Raw genomic sequence first — 17,357 nt, 5'->3', positions numbered from 1 at the left:
TTTTCACCTTATTACTCTGTGAGCTTGGGCTTAACTTTACAGAGCTTCAGTTTTCCCACTATTTAAGAAGGATAATTAGTGATTTCCATATCAATTTAGAAGAATGGTGTGAGGATTAGGCAAATGCACTGAAGTACTTCACCCAAGAAAAAAAATGTTACTCAAATTCCAAGGTATTTTACTGTCTTAAGAATGTTGTACCTGAACAGGGAGATTATTTTTGAATTTTAGAAATTACTATGTAGAACTTCAAACACATGCTATAGAATAAATGATTCTAAAAGCAGGTGAAAGAGATAATGCTAATTAGAAAACAGGGACTTTACCAAACCCAAAGAATCCTAAACTTGCACAAATTCTTGCCTCAAATAATAACTCTCTCAAACATCTCATTTAAATTCATTTATTGAAAAATGACATTTTATACGCCAAAAAATTAGCTGTACTAATTTTGGTATCATAAAGTGCTTTGACATAAATCTGAACCTAGAATCAGTAATTCTAACAAAAGTTCTTTCACTTTGTTAAAGGTTATGTCAATCTTGAGTGCTTGTGGGATTCTTTCCTACGACCAATGCACATTTTATTACTACCACTTTTAATAATGCATAAGGATATTTTTAGGCTAGGTTTTTGGATCTGCTTTGTCCATAACCAAAAATAAAACAACTTAATAATCAATTTGAACAAAGTCAACAACAAAAAAAGTGTGTCTTCCCCTTTTCCTAATCTAAGTCACCTCTATTAAAAGACTTCACTGACATTTTCCCTAGACATAGTTTTAATCATTCAGCAATCCTGAATTTATAGGAAATTCTAATTATAATCATGTAAACACTTTAAAGATTTTTATCCTAAATACAGAATTCACTAATCTTATACATTATAAGATACCTAAAATATATATCTTCTGGCTATCCAGATTTAAGGGTGGGAGGGGAGAGAGATTAGGAGCAAGAAAACAAAGTAAATTTTAAAGAACAGAGATTTAGTTTAGAGAAACAAAAAAACCTTGAGTATTTGTACAGTTCTGAAAGTGACATTGATAAATTTATATTTAGAAGGATGATAGATAATCTCTTTAAAAGGTATAAACCATCTAAAACTAAATTTTAAAAATGCCTTACCAGGTCAGGAAAATGGACAGCATTTCAGAAATGCTTTCAACAAGGACCTATGCAAGAAATATTTCAGATTCAATAATTCATTTACTTGACATACAGATTTTCCCTGTAGCAGTTTTACCTTGTAAAACCATTAGTCTATTTGTAACCCCAGACCCTATATCCAACAAGTGAAGGGGAAATGGTCTAAAAATAAGTTTGCTTAATGGTAACTGAAGACAGCCTGAGAGTACTCTTGATTTTCTTCAGTGTGGATTTCTAACTATTCATTTTAAACAAATCAGTATATATTGTCAAACTCTTCCATGGTGAACATAGTATTCAAAGAATTGAACTCATAATTTTTAAAAGTTTTACATAATTTTCAAAAACTTTATAAACCCTTTATAAGTATAGCCCAAGAACAGAAAACAAACTACTACATCTCTCCCCTAAAAATGAAAAAGAACTCAGAGATCACTTATAATTAGATCCTTTCCCTCAAATCATCAATAGTAAGAGCTAATAAAGGAAAAAAAACTATGTTTGGTCAGATAACCAAATTCCATTGAAACTATTCAAACATATTTTTCCTTTTAAGTGTACTATTCTATAGCAATTCATCTTCTAGTTTCACTCTTCAAAATTAAAGACCATATTGTTTTTATATTCAAATTATCAATTTGAATTTCCATAGATCATGAAACTTTCAACTATTTAAGCATCATTTTAGTATTTTACTTTTAAAAAGCAGCAGTACTACATAGATATTGGCAGTGTTCTTAGTGTGGGAGGAAAAGCCAGCAAAGATATGAATCTCTAAAATGTAAAATGCAATAAAATTCCTTGGGTCCTTAATAACATAATGCCAGTTAGGTTATGATTAGGGTACTTTTTACACTTTTTCTCTTCATGCATTCTTCGTTAAACTAGATGAATACTGTATTCCCTTCAGACACTGCAATAGCCGGAAAACTAGTGTTTTACTAAAGAGTATGAAAGCAATAGTAGAAAGTAGAAATTATTTTGGTTTTCAAGTAGTCAATCTGTCATAAAAAGGGAAGTTGAATAATCATGGGTACAGGCTAAGTTAAATAAATACATTTTTATTACATATCCTTAATATATGCACAAAATAACTTACAAACATGTTTATAATACAAGAATGCCCAGAATTCTTCTATAAGTACAATTTGCAAATGCATAATCAAATAACTATTAGCACACCAAAACTTTAATAAGCAGAAAATGGTCAATTCCAATCATATGGTACTGATTTTGGTAACCTTACCAATATATATCAAAGAATCAAAATACAAGTCTCATATATTATTAAATATGTAAAAGAATGTGCTCCTTAGCTTCCCAAATCAACCACCTAACAAAGCATGTTATTTACATGGGTATACTATACACTTGACAAGGCAATATTTTTAACCGTAGGAGGAGTAGACAGGACATCCGTTTTTGGAAAATGTAAGTTATGTAAAAAGTATATCATTCAAAGAGCAGTGGTTTAGTACTGATAATACAGCTTTTAGTGAAGTTCCTATGATACCTATCTTTTATCTTCAAAACACAAGTGCTGTGTAACATTTAGTATTTAAAGAAGGTAGGTTTCATACAGGCTTCTTCCAACTGCAGAGGATTATCAATTTTTGTGTAACATATAATCTTTTTTTTTAAATTTTTTTTTATTGAGGTATTATATGTGTACATATCTTACCATTACTCCCCCACCCTACTGTAACATATAATCTTAACAAAGGGAACACAAAATTAAAAACTGTCAAAGACCATAACAGTACATGAAGACAGATCCATGTAATTCTTTAACAACAAAGTAGCTTTAAAGTTTTGTGATAAAGCCTGAGAGAGATTAACAATGACAGAACATATACATAGTCTAATAACCCACAACTAATTATTTTTTTTTACATAGATGCCCAGGTAGAAATAGTTACACTTAAGAAGAAAAGAAAATATGCTAGGAATAAGTAAAGATATAAAAGTCAATAACCTACAACTAATTAATTTTTTTACATAGATGCCCAGGTAGAAATAGTTATACTTGAGAAGAAAATATGCTAGGAATAGGTAAAGATAAAAAAGTCTTAAACTATGAAATTCTTCTAATGCAAATGAACTCAATATCAAATGTTTTTTGTATAGAGTCAATAAGTCAATACTCCATTTTTTTCTCCCCCATGGAAACATTAAATGTTCAATTAAAAACATTCAATCATTACCAAATCTGAATGTCTAATAAAGTCACTTCATCACACTGTTGTGCCTCAATCATCTTCTTTACACTCCATCTAATAGTTCACAAAAATTAGTTGACTGGCATACTCTCTGAGTATAGAATGAACATGGCATTCAGACAGTCTAAGATAGTCTAGTCTTCTGCCGGAGGTAAGTTTGAACAGAAAAGGTAAAGTCAGATGGTAGAAAGTCTGATTGAAGGATTTGACTAACTATGGGAAGTAATTCGAAGGCCCTGAGCAGAAAAGTAACAAGAGGAAAGTAGTACTTTAGGAACACTAATGTCAGAACTGTGAGAAGGATTAACTGCAGAAAAAGAGACCAGAGATAAGAGATTATGATGCTCAAAAGAAAAAATAGCCGAGATGCATGGAGTGGAAAAAAATAGCAAGAGCCTCTGCTGCTGATCAACTGAAAGTGGGAGCAATGACGAATCCAAGCTGCCTCTGAAGTTTCACAGCTAAGGAACTTGGGAAAACAGTGTCTTACCTGGGTAGAAAATAAAGACAGGTAGACTGGAATATAAGGTGACAAGGGCAGCCTGACATGTTGCCTAGAAATTTCAGGAGGATCAAATTAGGAGTGATTTAGAGAGAAATTAGCCCAAGAAATAGATATGAGAAAGAAAATTATGAGCTAATGTTACCAACAGACTACAAGAAGAATGTTGAGGCAGAACAGGTGAAGAACAGATCTTACGACTGGGACATGAAAAAAGAATGTGAAGGTGCTCTCTCCAAGTTCAGTACATGTAGGAAGGAGCAGTTTCCCTGAGGAAGGGATGAGAAAATATGCCACCAGAGGCCAAAGAACATGAAAAATGAGGACGTACTTTCCGATTTCACCTAAAGAGAGTGACTTACATCACACTGTTGTGCCTCAATCATCTTCTTTACACTCCATCACACTGGTAGAGCAGTAGCCTCAGAGATAATGGTACTTAGGGAAAAATGGATGTTAAGGAAGCAGTTATAAGGTACTCTTAAGTCTGGGAATGGAAAAAGATAAGGTTATAGTAATGAGTGAAGGGCCAGTGAAGATTTTAAAGAAAAGGAACTGAGTCATAATTTTTTTCTTCTATTAAAGAAAAACAGCTTCTTTAAAATGTTCCTTATAAATAAAAAACATATATATACCTGTATTGCTACAGACTTTTTTTAAAAAAAATATATTTTATTGATTTTTTACAGAGAGGAAGGGAGAGGGATAGAGAGTTAGAAACATCGATGAGAGAGAAACATCGATCAGCTGCCTCCTGCACACCCCCTACTGGGGATGTGCCCAAAACCAAGGTACATGCCCTTGACCGGAATCGAACCCAGGACCCTTCAGTCCGTAGGCCGATGCTCTATCCACTGAGCCAAACCGGTTTTGGCAATTGCTACAGACTTTTTGTTGCAACTGATTTTTTAAGTATAAACTTTAGTTATTCTTAGTATCCACAGTTATTCACCCTAATGCATGATTCAGCAGCAGCTTTTCTTATCCTTTAAGTTTCATACTCTAAGGAGCAAGATTCTCAGATATCGTTATCAGTCTCCCTCAGAAAATAAAAATATATAACCTATACATAAAACTCTTTTAAAAGCATCACTTTAAGTAGATAAAATAGTTTAACAAGTCATTATCATAATGATCATAATGAAAAGAAATTCATTGCTACGAAGTCTTTTAAGTGACCGCAAAGAGACTTTCATTCATTTCACTGAAGGACAGCTGATTTGGGGGAAAAACAGACCATTTGTATATTATGAAAACAACAGATACTTCTTTAGACTTCAGATTACAATTAGGAGAGTGCTATAAACTATATTTTGCTGATTGCAATACATTGCAATTTTAAAATACTTTTTGAACCAGAAAAGAGTTGAAATGTTTTCTTCAAGGAATAGAACCATGATAAAGACCAGAGTCCCAGAAGAAAGAAAGAAATTAAGAAAACATCGCAAAAAAAGTAGGATCGTTCATCCAGTACATTAAAGAAAGAGGAACAAAGTTGAGAGGTTTTTTTTTTTTTTTTTACCTTTGTGTATAAATAACACAGTAATCATATCTGTGCATGTACAAACAGAATACAGGTCACCAAATATTTCACATACATTCTTCTACTGAATCTTATCAGAACATTGTAAAATAGGAAAAGCAGTATTCTTTTTTTCTCCATGAAGAAACCGAGGCTCAGAAAGGTTAAGTAACTTGCTCAAGGTCACAAAGCAGAGCTAGGTTTGAGACCCAGGTGGGTTCCAAACACTAGGACCAGAGCTCTTTTTACCAAATAATGCTTACCACGAAAAGGAGTCAAGAGCCCAACTGATAAAATAAATCTGGATGAGATTGTAAAAGAGTTAAGAGGCAATAGCTGCTTAAAGAAACTAAACTGGTCCCCTGTAAACATATAAGATGCTAAGTTATAGAAGGCTCTAATTGAAGAGCGAGGAGATAAATCAGCTGACTTCTCAGACCTCTTCAGTTAATTTGTAATATTAAGATTTTCCAGAATATTATTACTTATCATCTCCTTATAGGTTATCGTTTATCTTCTTCCTGATATATCTGTTAATGACAACTGTCAAAGAAATAATGAGTAGGGAACAACATATCGCAACTGTTGGAATCTACCTAAACACTGTTGGCTTAATTAAAACAACAACAACAACAAAAAACACACTTATATATGATCTGTACAATCATTCAGGCAGATTTTTGGTCTCATTCTTCACAGAGTTAAGTAGGTTTGGTAAGGGTTTTAATCATTAACTTGCCTCACACATAATATTATATATATAATGATTAACAAACAGTTCTATCTCCTAACCCTCTCCCCCCTTCCAAAAAACGTATGAAGGTATCTTATTAGAACACTAGAGGCTTCATGCACGAAATTTGTGCAAGGGGCTTGGCCCTCGCAGCCCCGGTTTCCATGGGAAGGTCATTTGGCCGTCCGGTCTAATTAGCATATTACACTTCTATTATTATTGATAACTTGTAAAAAATCTCAACAAACACAAACAAGTCACAAGACACAAAGTCACATTACAATAAAAAGTCCATGGATCAACCAGTGTATACTGTTATACACAGGTAACACTCCCAGTTAGAAAAAGTTTCTTTAATTTAGTTCCAGAGATTCCAAAACACACTTAATGAACCTTTATTTACTTATTTATATGTTTAGTATACTTCCAGGTATGTAAGGAAAAAGATCCTAGAAAATAATTTTAACAGAACAGCATACAATTAATTAAAAGGGGTCAGAATGATGCGACCTGGGTTAGGATAGTTATAATTAATAAAAAAGATGAATCACAAACATATCAGTTGCTTTCATTTTCCAGTCTCTGCATCTCATCTTGTCCCACTTGTCCTAAGTGAGATAAAAGTTTGCTATAGGCTTTCCTGTGTAAGAGAAAAGAAGGCAGATAGATTTATTCCTTTTCCATTACTTTTCATTTATGTATTTACAAACTGAACTTGCTTGACTCTGTTCACACACTCCCACAATGTGATTAAAGTACTTTGATTCCTTAACAAACTTTGGGACATATGAATTTCAGTATGAGGCTGACACCTTGAAGACAATCTCTTTAGGAACTACAGGCGTATTTCCACAATGTTGCACTACCCTGAATATTTCAAGCACTATCCTCAGTTGGGTTGTAAACCTATTAAAAAACAAAACAAAAAACCTTATCTATTTTTTACCAAAAACATTGTTATCTAATTGGGGCACTCAGCCTATTAACTGGATATACATGACAAAGTTGATATAGTAAATCAAGCATCCTTCAAAGGACTGACCTGCCACCCTGGAATTTATACAAAAACAAGGCACACAAGGCTCTCCCGTCCACTTCCCCATGAGGAACATGTGTTTTGAGCAATAGCAGCACTGCTGAAATAGACAGCTTTCTAGGGTGGTCACTTTGAAAAGAACAATGTGTGTGGATGGATGTGTCAATCATAGCACTAAAACATGTTTCAATTAAATACACCCCATATTTTTGGGAATGGAAAACTAAGCCATTTCTAGAAAATGAATCTAGATTTTTAGTCATGCCCAAAAGAACTTAATCAAATTATCAAACATACCTTTGTGTCATATTTCTGCCAAGGCCCCATTTCTGCTCTGAATCCTTCAGAGACTGAGTGAGGGTAGGAATCAAGTGGATGACAACCTGCTGGTCCAATGCTGCTACTGTTTCTAAAATGCTGTAAATCTGATTATCGTGTCTCATACCATAATCCTGGATAAAATGCCTGAAAGTAAATCAAGTTACTTAGTATTACTTCTGGGGCAATCAATTCCTTGGGCTGGTATCTATATGGTAATCAGCTATAACCTGAACACAAGAAAGATCATTTTATGTAAGAGTACCTTAAGAATCTAGAATTAAGAATAAGAAGAAAATAACAGTTAAAATTGGACAGAAATTGCTTATTTCAGTGTCAGCTGAGAAAAAAACAGAGGCACCGAGAGGAAGAGGGAAGAGTTGGGATCCCAGGAGGGGACTTTTCTGCTCTAGTCTGTATGTTGAAATCTGGGTGGTAAAGATGTGGAAGAGACTAAGAGAAAAACAAGTCTGGCTTCCTAGATATTAAAAAATTTCTTCATATCTCTAGGTAAACACATATTTTTATAAGGAAAGCAAGTTATTCATAATATGTTTTTATATTCTGGAACCAAACAAGAGACTTTAGGCCCATAGGAGGCCTTTATAAATTAGAATTACATATTTTAACCCTATAACAAACATGCATCCTTATTCATCTAAATTCTTTTTCTCCTTCTAGGGATTTAGTTTTCACAAATCCATTATTTATTTCAAGTGCTCACAATTTAAATAAACTAGACACCTGACAAGTGCCAATTATGTGATGAGAACAAAAACTGAGGAATCAAAGATCCAACACAGATGAAGAAAATGACTCTAAATTGCTTATTATGGCAGTGCTAGGGTAGAGATATGTACAATAAAGGTAAACTGGTAGAAACGGTGAGAAAGAAATACTTAAAATACTGCCCCCACCCCCACCCCCCAAAGCACAAGACAAAGGAAGCAAGGCAGGAAAAAAAAATTCAAGTTACATTGTTATTCTTGTGAACAAATGACAGATCTAATCCCACACAGTCTATGCTTCACCAAAGAAAAGTAATGGAGCCTCCTGGGTCAACAGAATCTAAGCAAGTAAGAAACCCATGATGTGTATGTCTACACCGGATCCTGAGGAAATGTTGAGCAGCTCTGAAGGCCTATGCTCCTGTCATCATGACCCACATTTCCTACTTTTCCTCTTAAATACATGCAAGAATCTTCCTTATTAAATACACAGGTAATCTGAAGTAGCTCACTTATCTTTCTCCCTGGCACCTTTATTTTATTTTATTTTTTAATATGGAATGCTTCACGAATTTGCGTGTCATCCTTGCGCAGGGGCCATGTTATCTTCTCTGTATCGTTCCAATTTTAGTATATATGCTGCCAAAACGAGCATGCACCTTTACTTTTTTAATAAAACAACACAATGCAACAAAACTACTGCCAAAAATACAATAATTGAAATACTATAAACAAGCAGTAACACATTATGTTTTGGATAATTAGTTATTTAAAAAACATGTTGGCTGTCAAATGGCTGGCAATAGTCTCCTTGCCAGTTGGCATGATTTCCAGTTACCTAAACACTGCAGTCAGCTGGGCGGCAGGTTCTCCTTCTGACCCCACTTGGCAGGTTTTCACCATACACTGCAAGTTCTCTGTGGCTAGCCTTTTAACTAGAAGGAAAAATTACAGCATTATACACTGTGTCTGAATTGACCAGCTGGATCCTCATTTTTATAAACACGCTTGACTTAGAAAAATATGTTGTTTTCTTAAAGTATGTGTATGCTTTCCTGTTATTTCTCAAAATGAAATCATTAAGAGGTTTTGTTTTCTTCAAAAGTATATCTCCCAATCTATCTCCCTCTCGTTTTAAGAAAATATAAAAAGCTTTAGTCTATTTTCTACAACCTTATCCCTGAAAAAATACATGTGAGGATAAGTCTTTCTCTTAGTAAAGAGCCCATATTCAATAACACTGTCCCATCCTAATCCTGCAAGCACTGTTACATACTGACAAAAGTATTATTAAATCAGCCTTTAATAATTCAGCTGATTTACAGGTGAGCAGATTTTTTAAAATTCAAAAGCCTACTCCTCCCACTCACTAACAAATATGTAAGTAGCCAATTAGAATCCAACAACTTACCTTCACTTAAAATTAGTCAAAGATATATATATATATTAAAATCAACTATATTTGATGCTAACTTCCTTTCAAACAGCAAAGTCACAAAAGGACATCTATATTCTTTAAATATTTAACCAAATCCTTTAAAATTGCATACTTGTACATAAAATTTTTTTTAATAAAATCGAAAAACAATGTAGAAAGTGTTTCCTACAGATACAGTTAGATCTTTTTAAAAAATCCATTCTTATAATCTCTCTTTTCATTAGATTGTTCAATCCTTTCCATTATTGTCACTATTGAATAGTTGGATTTACATCACCCTTTTTACATTTTGTTTTCTAAATGTCTTGTGTTTTCTGTTCCTCTACTATTCTGAAGTCTTTGTCTGTTATTAAATCCAGTATTTGATTGCTCTCAATGGCAGCTTCCATTGCCTGCTTTTTTTTTTCTTCAGCTAATGGATCACACTTCTCTGATTCTTTGTGTCTTGTAATTTTTTTTGTTGAAAAGTGGAGTAATTTTTTTTGTTGAAAAGTGGACATTTTTTAGCGAAGTCTACTTCTGCCTTCTTCCTGCTCCCCTGTGTGAAGCCTCTAAAACTGCTCCTCAGGTGGTGTAACCTTAGGTCTGCCTAGTCTACATTGGAGGACAGTGGTTTCGACAGTGTTCTCTTTGTCCCTTCCCATGTTGACACCAGCTGTTAAACTCCACTAATTGCTGGCTGATTATGCTATTATTTTCAATAATGCCCTGGGGCATAAAGTGCTTCATAGACTGATCTAATCCAGTTCAGGCTTTTTAAAAAGGATAAATCACTGAGATCAGTGTCTGAGATCTGTTCTGACCCAAGGGCTCTAACCAGCTGTCCCTTTCACCAATTCTCTCACCAAACTGGCTGGCCTACAGATTATCTTATAGTCCAGTGAGTCCATTATTCTTCTACCTTTTGCCTTTCATCACGAACTCCACTATTTTTGACAGTACCGTTAGGCTTGAACTTTTTCACACTGTGTTGCAAATGAAATCAGTTCTTTTGGGAGAGACTCAGAGTTCCATGCACAATCTCAGAGGCATGGCTCTGGTGCTGGGACAGAGACAACAGTGCCCACTACTTTCTGAGTGACACACCCACTTTAGGAGAAGAGCCCATATTCAATAACACTGTCCCATCCTAATCCTGCAAGGAGAAGAGCGCTTGTGGAAGGAGGGGCAGCTGCACCAGGTCCCCTCAGCTTGCTTCTCTTGGCATGCAACCGCTAAGCTGCAGCAAGAATGATTGGCACCCCTGTATTCTCAGTGGTGTCGCACTCAATGTACTGCAACCATCCCATGAGTGGGGGCTGAGCAGAAGAATGGAGCCCCCACTTCTTAGCTGTACTTGCCTGAAACATAACATTAGCTTGGGGTCATGATGAGAAATGCTGGAAGCCTGCCTCTCACAGGACCCTACTGGAAGCTGGGGAGAGAGGGAGCCCTATATTCTTGGATTTACCAGTCTGGAGTAGTTTCTGTCTTACTGTGCTGGCGGAAAAGAAGGAAGAAGTGGTCTTGGTTCAAGTACCACAGATTCTTGCTGTTCTTTAAGAAAATCTAAACCAAGTTTTAGATTTTCTTAAAGATTTCTCCATTTGCTATATACCCTTACGGCTATTTCCGGAGACTTTAATGATTTCTTTTAAGTAATTTTCACCAGTTTTGTTGAGGAGCAGGTTGGCAGAGCTCCTTATATTGTCATGGAAGAAGTGGAACTCATCAAGCTCTCTGTACAGGTTGTAGAACGGACATGTATTTAAAATACTCTTGGGCACCTACCAAGGAGTGGATTTGCTGAATCATTTAGTAATACCTCTTGTGACTGTACAAACTGTCCTTTTAGACACTGAGACAACAAAAAGAGTCAGAATTTTCTGAGCTAAGCACACAAATCTGTGTTTCGTTCTCCTTCAAGGTTACAAAGACAGTAATGTGGAGGTAGAGAATCCCACACTCCAACTATGTTGAATATGTCAAGCACTCACTAGCTAGTGTGGACCCCAGAAGAAAGATGCATGTGATGTGAACCTCAAGAAGGAATTTAGCTGTTGAGATGAACTCCCTAGGGTCACCCTTGGGCCCAGATCTTATAAATAATAAGTCTAGTAGCCATTTGCTGACAGTGGATCCTCACATACTATTACCAGGAAGAACCTCTGACTGAACTCTCGACTTCCTGCACTGCGTCCTGCTTTTATTATGCTGAGTCAACCACCTCAAGGAAACCTGGTTTCCTCTCTCTTCAATCAGAACTGCTCAATTTGAAAACTTTATTTAAATAAAATTGGGAACATGGATGGGAACTAGATGGCCTCTCCTTTTGGCATGCCAAGAGGAGAGGCCATCTAGTTCCCATCCATGTTCCCAACTTTATGCAAATAAATTTGTCTTGGTGGTGCACAATTTAGATTGCTACTTGAATCTGTGTCTTTGAACTACAGTTCCTTTTACTCAAATAAATACTTTTTAAAATTATTTATTACAAGTCTAAAATTAATTAGTTTACACTAGATATCAAGAGGCAAAATTCACCTTCCAAACTATGGTCTTCTTCATAATAAATATTACTATCATCAAAATAAGAGGCTAGCTAAAACTTTATACTATCTATTGTCTCAAGAAATTTTGTATTGCACAATACAACAAGCATTCACTGAAATTAAAAGTATGTACAAATTTTCAATGAGAACAAAATTTCTAAAGAAAAGTCTGGGGCCCATCTGGGCATTCTTCAGGGAAGGGATGTTACTATGAAGTAAGGGTATTCTAAATTAACAGACATAACAATTTCCACAAAACCAAGCTTGGGAGCAAAAAGAACATTTTTAATTATTAAAATGAGGATGAAACAAATTATGCATACAATTTTTTAGGTAAAACAGAACATTTCAAAGAGGTGTCTGAGCTTTTTAGCTACCACTTTGGGCCCTGCCCTCAGATTCCTGAGGATACACACTGTACTCACTTATCACAGCAGTTACAAGTACTTAGGTAGAAGCACTGGAGAAGCCCTGCCCTGAACAATCACATTATAATGATAAACACTGCCCCCCCCCACCACACACACACGTCAGCCTTCTATTTACATTTTTAAAATTCCTTCAGCATAGAGCTATGGCTACTATTCTGCATATTTCTAATAAGCTTATTAAAGTATGCTACTCACAGTGGGGATTAAATAAATGGTGTTTTAAAGAGATCACTGACAATAAGGCTGGGGACACTGAAAACAAAAGGAATAGGATCAAAGGATCCTTACAGGTTTACCCAAGAAGTTAGCTTAGATCTTCTAGCAGAAACCTGAATAGGAGAAAGTATGCTGACTTCTCACAATTTAATATTTAACAAGATATATTTAATAATTGGAGTCAGATTAACAAATATTCTTTAAGAACTTAACAAGTCTAATCAGAGGAAGTAGCACTTAAGTAGATTATTTGCCTTGGGAAAAACTAAACTAGACTGAAACATGTCAATTTTTAACCATTTATCATGTTCAACCTCAGCTATTGGCTGATGTTTGTTCTTTAGCCATGATAAATACAAACTGATATATAACATAAACAAATACTTTTTTAACTATCAATTTAACTGATAGGAACAAGTACTTTCAAATTAACAGAAAAGTATAACAAACTCAAACTCACCTTGGGATTCACTGACCAACACCAAGCATTTTAAGACACCAGGGAGGAGTTGTTCAACCTCAGAAACATCCATGTTAGTTTCTTTGAAGAGTTGAAGGATAAAAGCCAGGATGGATGCTAAACATGGAGGAAGCAAGATCCGTTTACTCTCCAAGTAGAATTTCCTGAAAAGAAGTACAATTTTGTTTGTTCTTCTGTTCTGTTTCAATAGACCAGAATCAAATGACATACACTTTATAGATATTGGCAAATTTTACCTCCCACAAATTAATAAACCACAATTTCTAAAAAGTATATTTTACCACACACAGAATGTTAAGAAGCAATGACTACACATTCTTTTGGTGTGCTACAAGGGCCAATGTTGAATACAGACATAAACTAAATTTAAAGCAACCTGGCCTTAAAATGAACTTAATCCAAATAAAATTGTAATTGTTATTTTTTTTTCCTTTCTAATATAAGCCTGAACTCCTCTACCAGCTCTTTAATGATGCAACAAATTTGCATAAATAAATCTCTCCTTACATCATTTAGGGATTTGGGAGGGGTCTCCGCCACCCCCAATTCAATAAGAAGACTGTCCTGGGAATTCGCTTCCAACTCTAGCTTTACCTCTTTCCTTCTTTTCGGAAGTAAAATAATCAGAGAGGTAATTTAGGATTTAATATCTTCTTTCAAAGCAGGACACATTTTAGCATTAGAATTCATCCAAGATCATCAAGGTAATTTATCTGACTCATGTGTACATCTCTACCTCTTAGAACAAGTCTTAGCTCCTAACAGGTGCTCAGTGTACATTTGTTAGGTGAATCAATGAAAGTGGGATCGCTCAATTTCTAAAAAGTCTAGACAATATGAAAAATTGTCAAATGTAGCAAAATCTAAGCTAGACATCTATATATATTTGCAAAGCAATAATAATAATTTGCCAAAAGGAGGCATAGAAATCACTAAGAATTATAAACCCCATAAGAACAGAAACTATCTCCATCATTTCTACTCCATATAGTGGCTTCCAACAAATTTCACATCTAAGAAGATTCATTCATTTTTTGAGAACAAGGGTTTTGTCAAAGACGTTTATTAGGTACCTATATTGTACCAGGTACAAGTCTAAGGACAAGAATGTAAAGTGAAGTAAAATATGGTCTCTGAAAGCAAGGGGCTCGGTGTCCAGTGAACAAGCTGGACAAGAAAAAAGGCTATCATAATATAGTGTGATAGGTGCTCTGAATAATAAGTCCAGAATTCTCAGGAATACTGGGAAGTACAGGAATAAAGAAGCATGCAATGGAAGAAGGTATAGGAGGAAATCTCTCTTTCTTTCCTGAGTACTTAAAAAAAAAGAAAAAGAAAAAAGAATTGTTATATTTTGGGCCATCAACTAGAAATCATGAGAAAAATGTTTTCACAGGCAAATACAAAAGTCAGCTACTAAGCAGCCAGGGTCTTCATCACTAGGCTTTTAAAACAGTTTTAAGACCTTAAGGGTTTAACTTCACTTCAGCACTTGTCATTGGGTTTATACTAAAGCTACTTATACACTGTCTCACACACAGTGGTAGAGTACTACTACCATCTTGGTGGGAATTCAGATACAAGTAAGGCAAAATACGACAATTTTGAGAACTGAATCCTACAGAAACACCATGGTACACTGACATGTTAGGTGTAGGTCTCACAATGCCTATGTGGAATTTAGTCCAGATGGATGGCATTTTCATGGAGAAAATGATGTAACATAAAGAACTACAAAGCATTTTGGAGGGGCAATAATAAACTAATCTCATTAGGGTTTATATAAGATGCCATGGAAAAGTTAGTGACATATCATGTATGAAGTTTATTCCATAGGCAAAGAAAAAAAAAAGAGGAAATGAAGGTCTGGGGGCAGGAAAGTGTCATAATGGAACAATATTTCAGAAAAAGTAATCTGGTGGCACTATTTTGGCTGGGCTGAGAGAAAAGCCGATAGGGAAAGTAGTTAGGCATAGTCTTAGAGGTATAATGTGATAAGGAAAGAGAGATGTGAAAAGAAGGGAAGGAAAGAATCATTTGCCAGAGGACGGCAAAGGGGAGGGAACAAAACTATAAAACTTCCAAACTTGAGTAATAGAACACTAGGAACACACACACACACAAAAAAAATGGTTGGAAGAAAGAACAGATTTTAAACATCGAATTCTGTAAAGAGGTGATGGATAATATCAGTTTATTAAAAATATCAGGTCATTTAAAAAGAGAAAAGAAATTTTAGACAAGAATATATAGCACCATAGCATCTTAAACTTTAAAAACTGATTTCACATGAAGCTAAATACTTTATGAAGGCAAAGAAAAGATAATCCTATTATTGAATCTCCTAATGTGGTAGTTAAAAGGTAAGGAGTTTAGTAGAAAGCCTTAGAAGTTTCATGTATTCATCTGCCTAATAATAACACTGAGTTATTAGACAGAGGATAGGCTAACAAAATAATACTTCATATAGCTTTCCTTTTTAGCAATCATTTTCACTTATTTATTATCTTTTATAAAATATAATTACTGTATCGTGTATAGTATAAATTCTCTGATAAAAACTAAAGTAAATATCTAAACCTTTAAGACATATATAAGAAAATAATTGTTCTGTAGAAAAAACAAGCAAAAACATTGTCTTATTCCAGTGGGTGTGGCTCAGTGGTTGAGCTTTGACCTATGAACCAGGAGGTCATGGTTTGATTCACGGTCAGGGCGCATGCCCAGGTTGCGGGCTCCATCCCCAGTAGGGGACGTGCAGGAGGCAGCCAATCAATGATTCTCTCTCATCATTGATATTTCTCTCTCTTCTTCTCCCTTACTCTCTGAAATCAATAATATATATTTAAAAAAAAAAACATTGTCTGCATATGTAAAAATCATTTTAGTAAAATCTTAGATAATACTTCTCAGAAAAATTTTTTTCTAAACTACTAGTGTTTTAAGGGAGGCCAATAGTTTTGAAATACTTTGTTTCTTTTCAATAGATATTAATAAATTGTAAATACAGCTTATTTTTAACTTTTAGAGGTACCTTATGACTTGTACAATGCATTTCTTTAGAAATGGCATCAGTGCAAGAGTGGCCGAGTTTCTCAGTGCCAACAAAACAGGATGTTGTCCAAGATCTAAAACATGTTGTGGTGAAGGTGGAAGAAACCGTCCAATATACTGCTCAATAACATTCCCCAGCAATTGATTCAAATAGGCATTTTGAGACTGACTGTATGCGATACACATGCCCTACGGGAGGAAAAGACAACAAACAAACAAACAAAACAAAGAAATATCAAAAGGCAAAAAAATATCTAGGAACTTACTAATTTAGTCACCCACATTAATACTCTTGTCTGAATTTTTAACTTACCACAACCAACAAGGACACCGCCCACTATCAATAGATAATGTTTGTATGAAGTTCAGGGAGTTGCTAAGCTTGGTAATACCCCTGCTGTGGTATCTAACCACATACTTGTCTTTGGGGCACAAATGAAGCAGGAGAGAAATGTAGGAGACAAAGGAAGCTTCCTTCTTTTCATTCTCGGAAAACTTGACCACCACACTAAACTGCATATATGTGTATTTACCAAGTTATAAAACGTATTTTAGGGCAGTTTTTAAAATATAGGGCACTCATCATTTACAGTTATCTGAGTAAGGCAAAACTTACGCTAAAAATCTTCCATATTAATAAAGGTGATACTTTTTTTAATTAACAAAAGGAGAGAAATGCAAAAGATTATGACTCAGAATGACCATTTATTTCGAGGTTTTCATTTGTCAGTCACTGTACCACGTGACTTATATTCATTACTTCATTTAATTAACCACTGAGTTAGTATTACTGTAGGTCCAATTTTATAGCTGAGGAAACTGAAGTTCAGGAGTTAAGAGCTTGATCAAGGTCATACGGAACTCACAATGTCATACCACATGTCTGTTGACTTAATCCCTTCCCTTTTTATAGACGTTAACAAAATACTTTCATATGGATTATAGTATTTGATAAATACAAACACAATTAAACCAATACCCTGGGAAACAATTTTTTTCT

General features: G+C 34.8%; 1 protein-coding gene across 5 annotated transcripts in view; it reads right to left on the bottom strand.

The window, feature by feature from the left end:
• Positions 1-1,902: 1,902 nt before the first annotated feature.
• MMS22L (MMS22 like, DNA repair protein) overlaps positions 1,903-17,357 on the bottom strand; it is a 105,815-nt gene continuing 90,360 nt past the window's right edge. For 3 of the 5 annotated variants that reach the window (XM_079781505.1, XM_079781507.1, XM_079781506.1), the window contains exons 21-25: positions 16,338-16,546; positions 13,283-13,446; positions 9,045-9,141; positions 7,458-7,625; positions 1,903-7,030 (exon numbers count right to left, since the gene is read on the bottom strand). In XM_079781505.1, the coding sequence (XP_079637631.1) occupies positions 6,919-7,030; positions 7,458-7,625; positions 9,045-9,141; positions 13,283-13,446; positions 16,338-16,546 (750 nt within the window). In that variant the 3' untranslated portion in view covers positions 1,903-6,918. Of the gene's footprint in view, positions 7,031-7,457; positions 7,626-9,044; positions 9,142-13,282; positions 13,447-16,337; positions 16,547-17,357 lie in introns of those variants that run through there. The other 2 variants (XM_079781508.1, XR_013814041.1) reach the window with 2 other exon arrangements.

The sequence above is a fragment of the Cnephaeus nilssonii genome (genome assembly GCF_951640355.1).
Source record: "Cnephaeus nilssonii genome assembly, chromosome: 9".
Classification (NCBI taxonomy): Eukaryota; Metazoa; Chordata; class Mammalia; order Chiroptera; family Vespertilionidae; genus Cnephaeus; species Cnephaeus nilssonii.
Note: the sequence above shows the minus strand (reverse complement) of the source record. Positions and strands in the feature narration are given on the sequence as shown.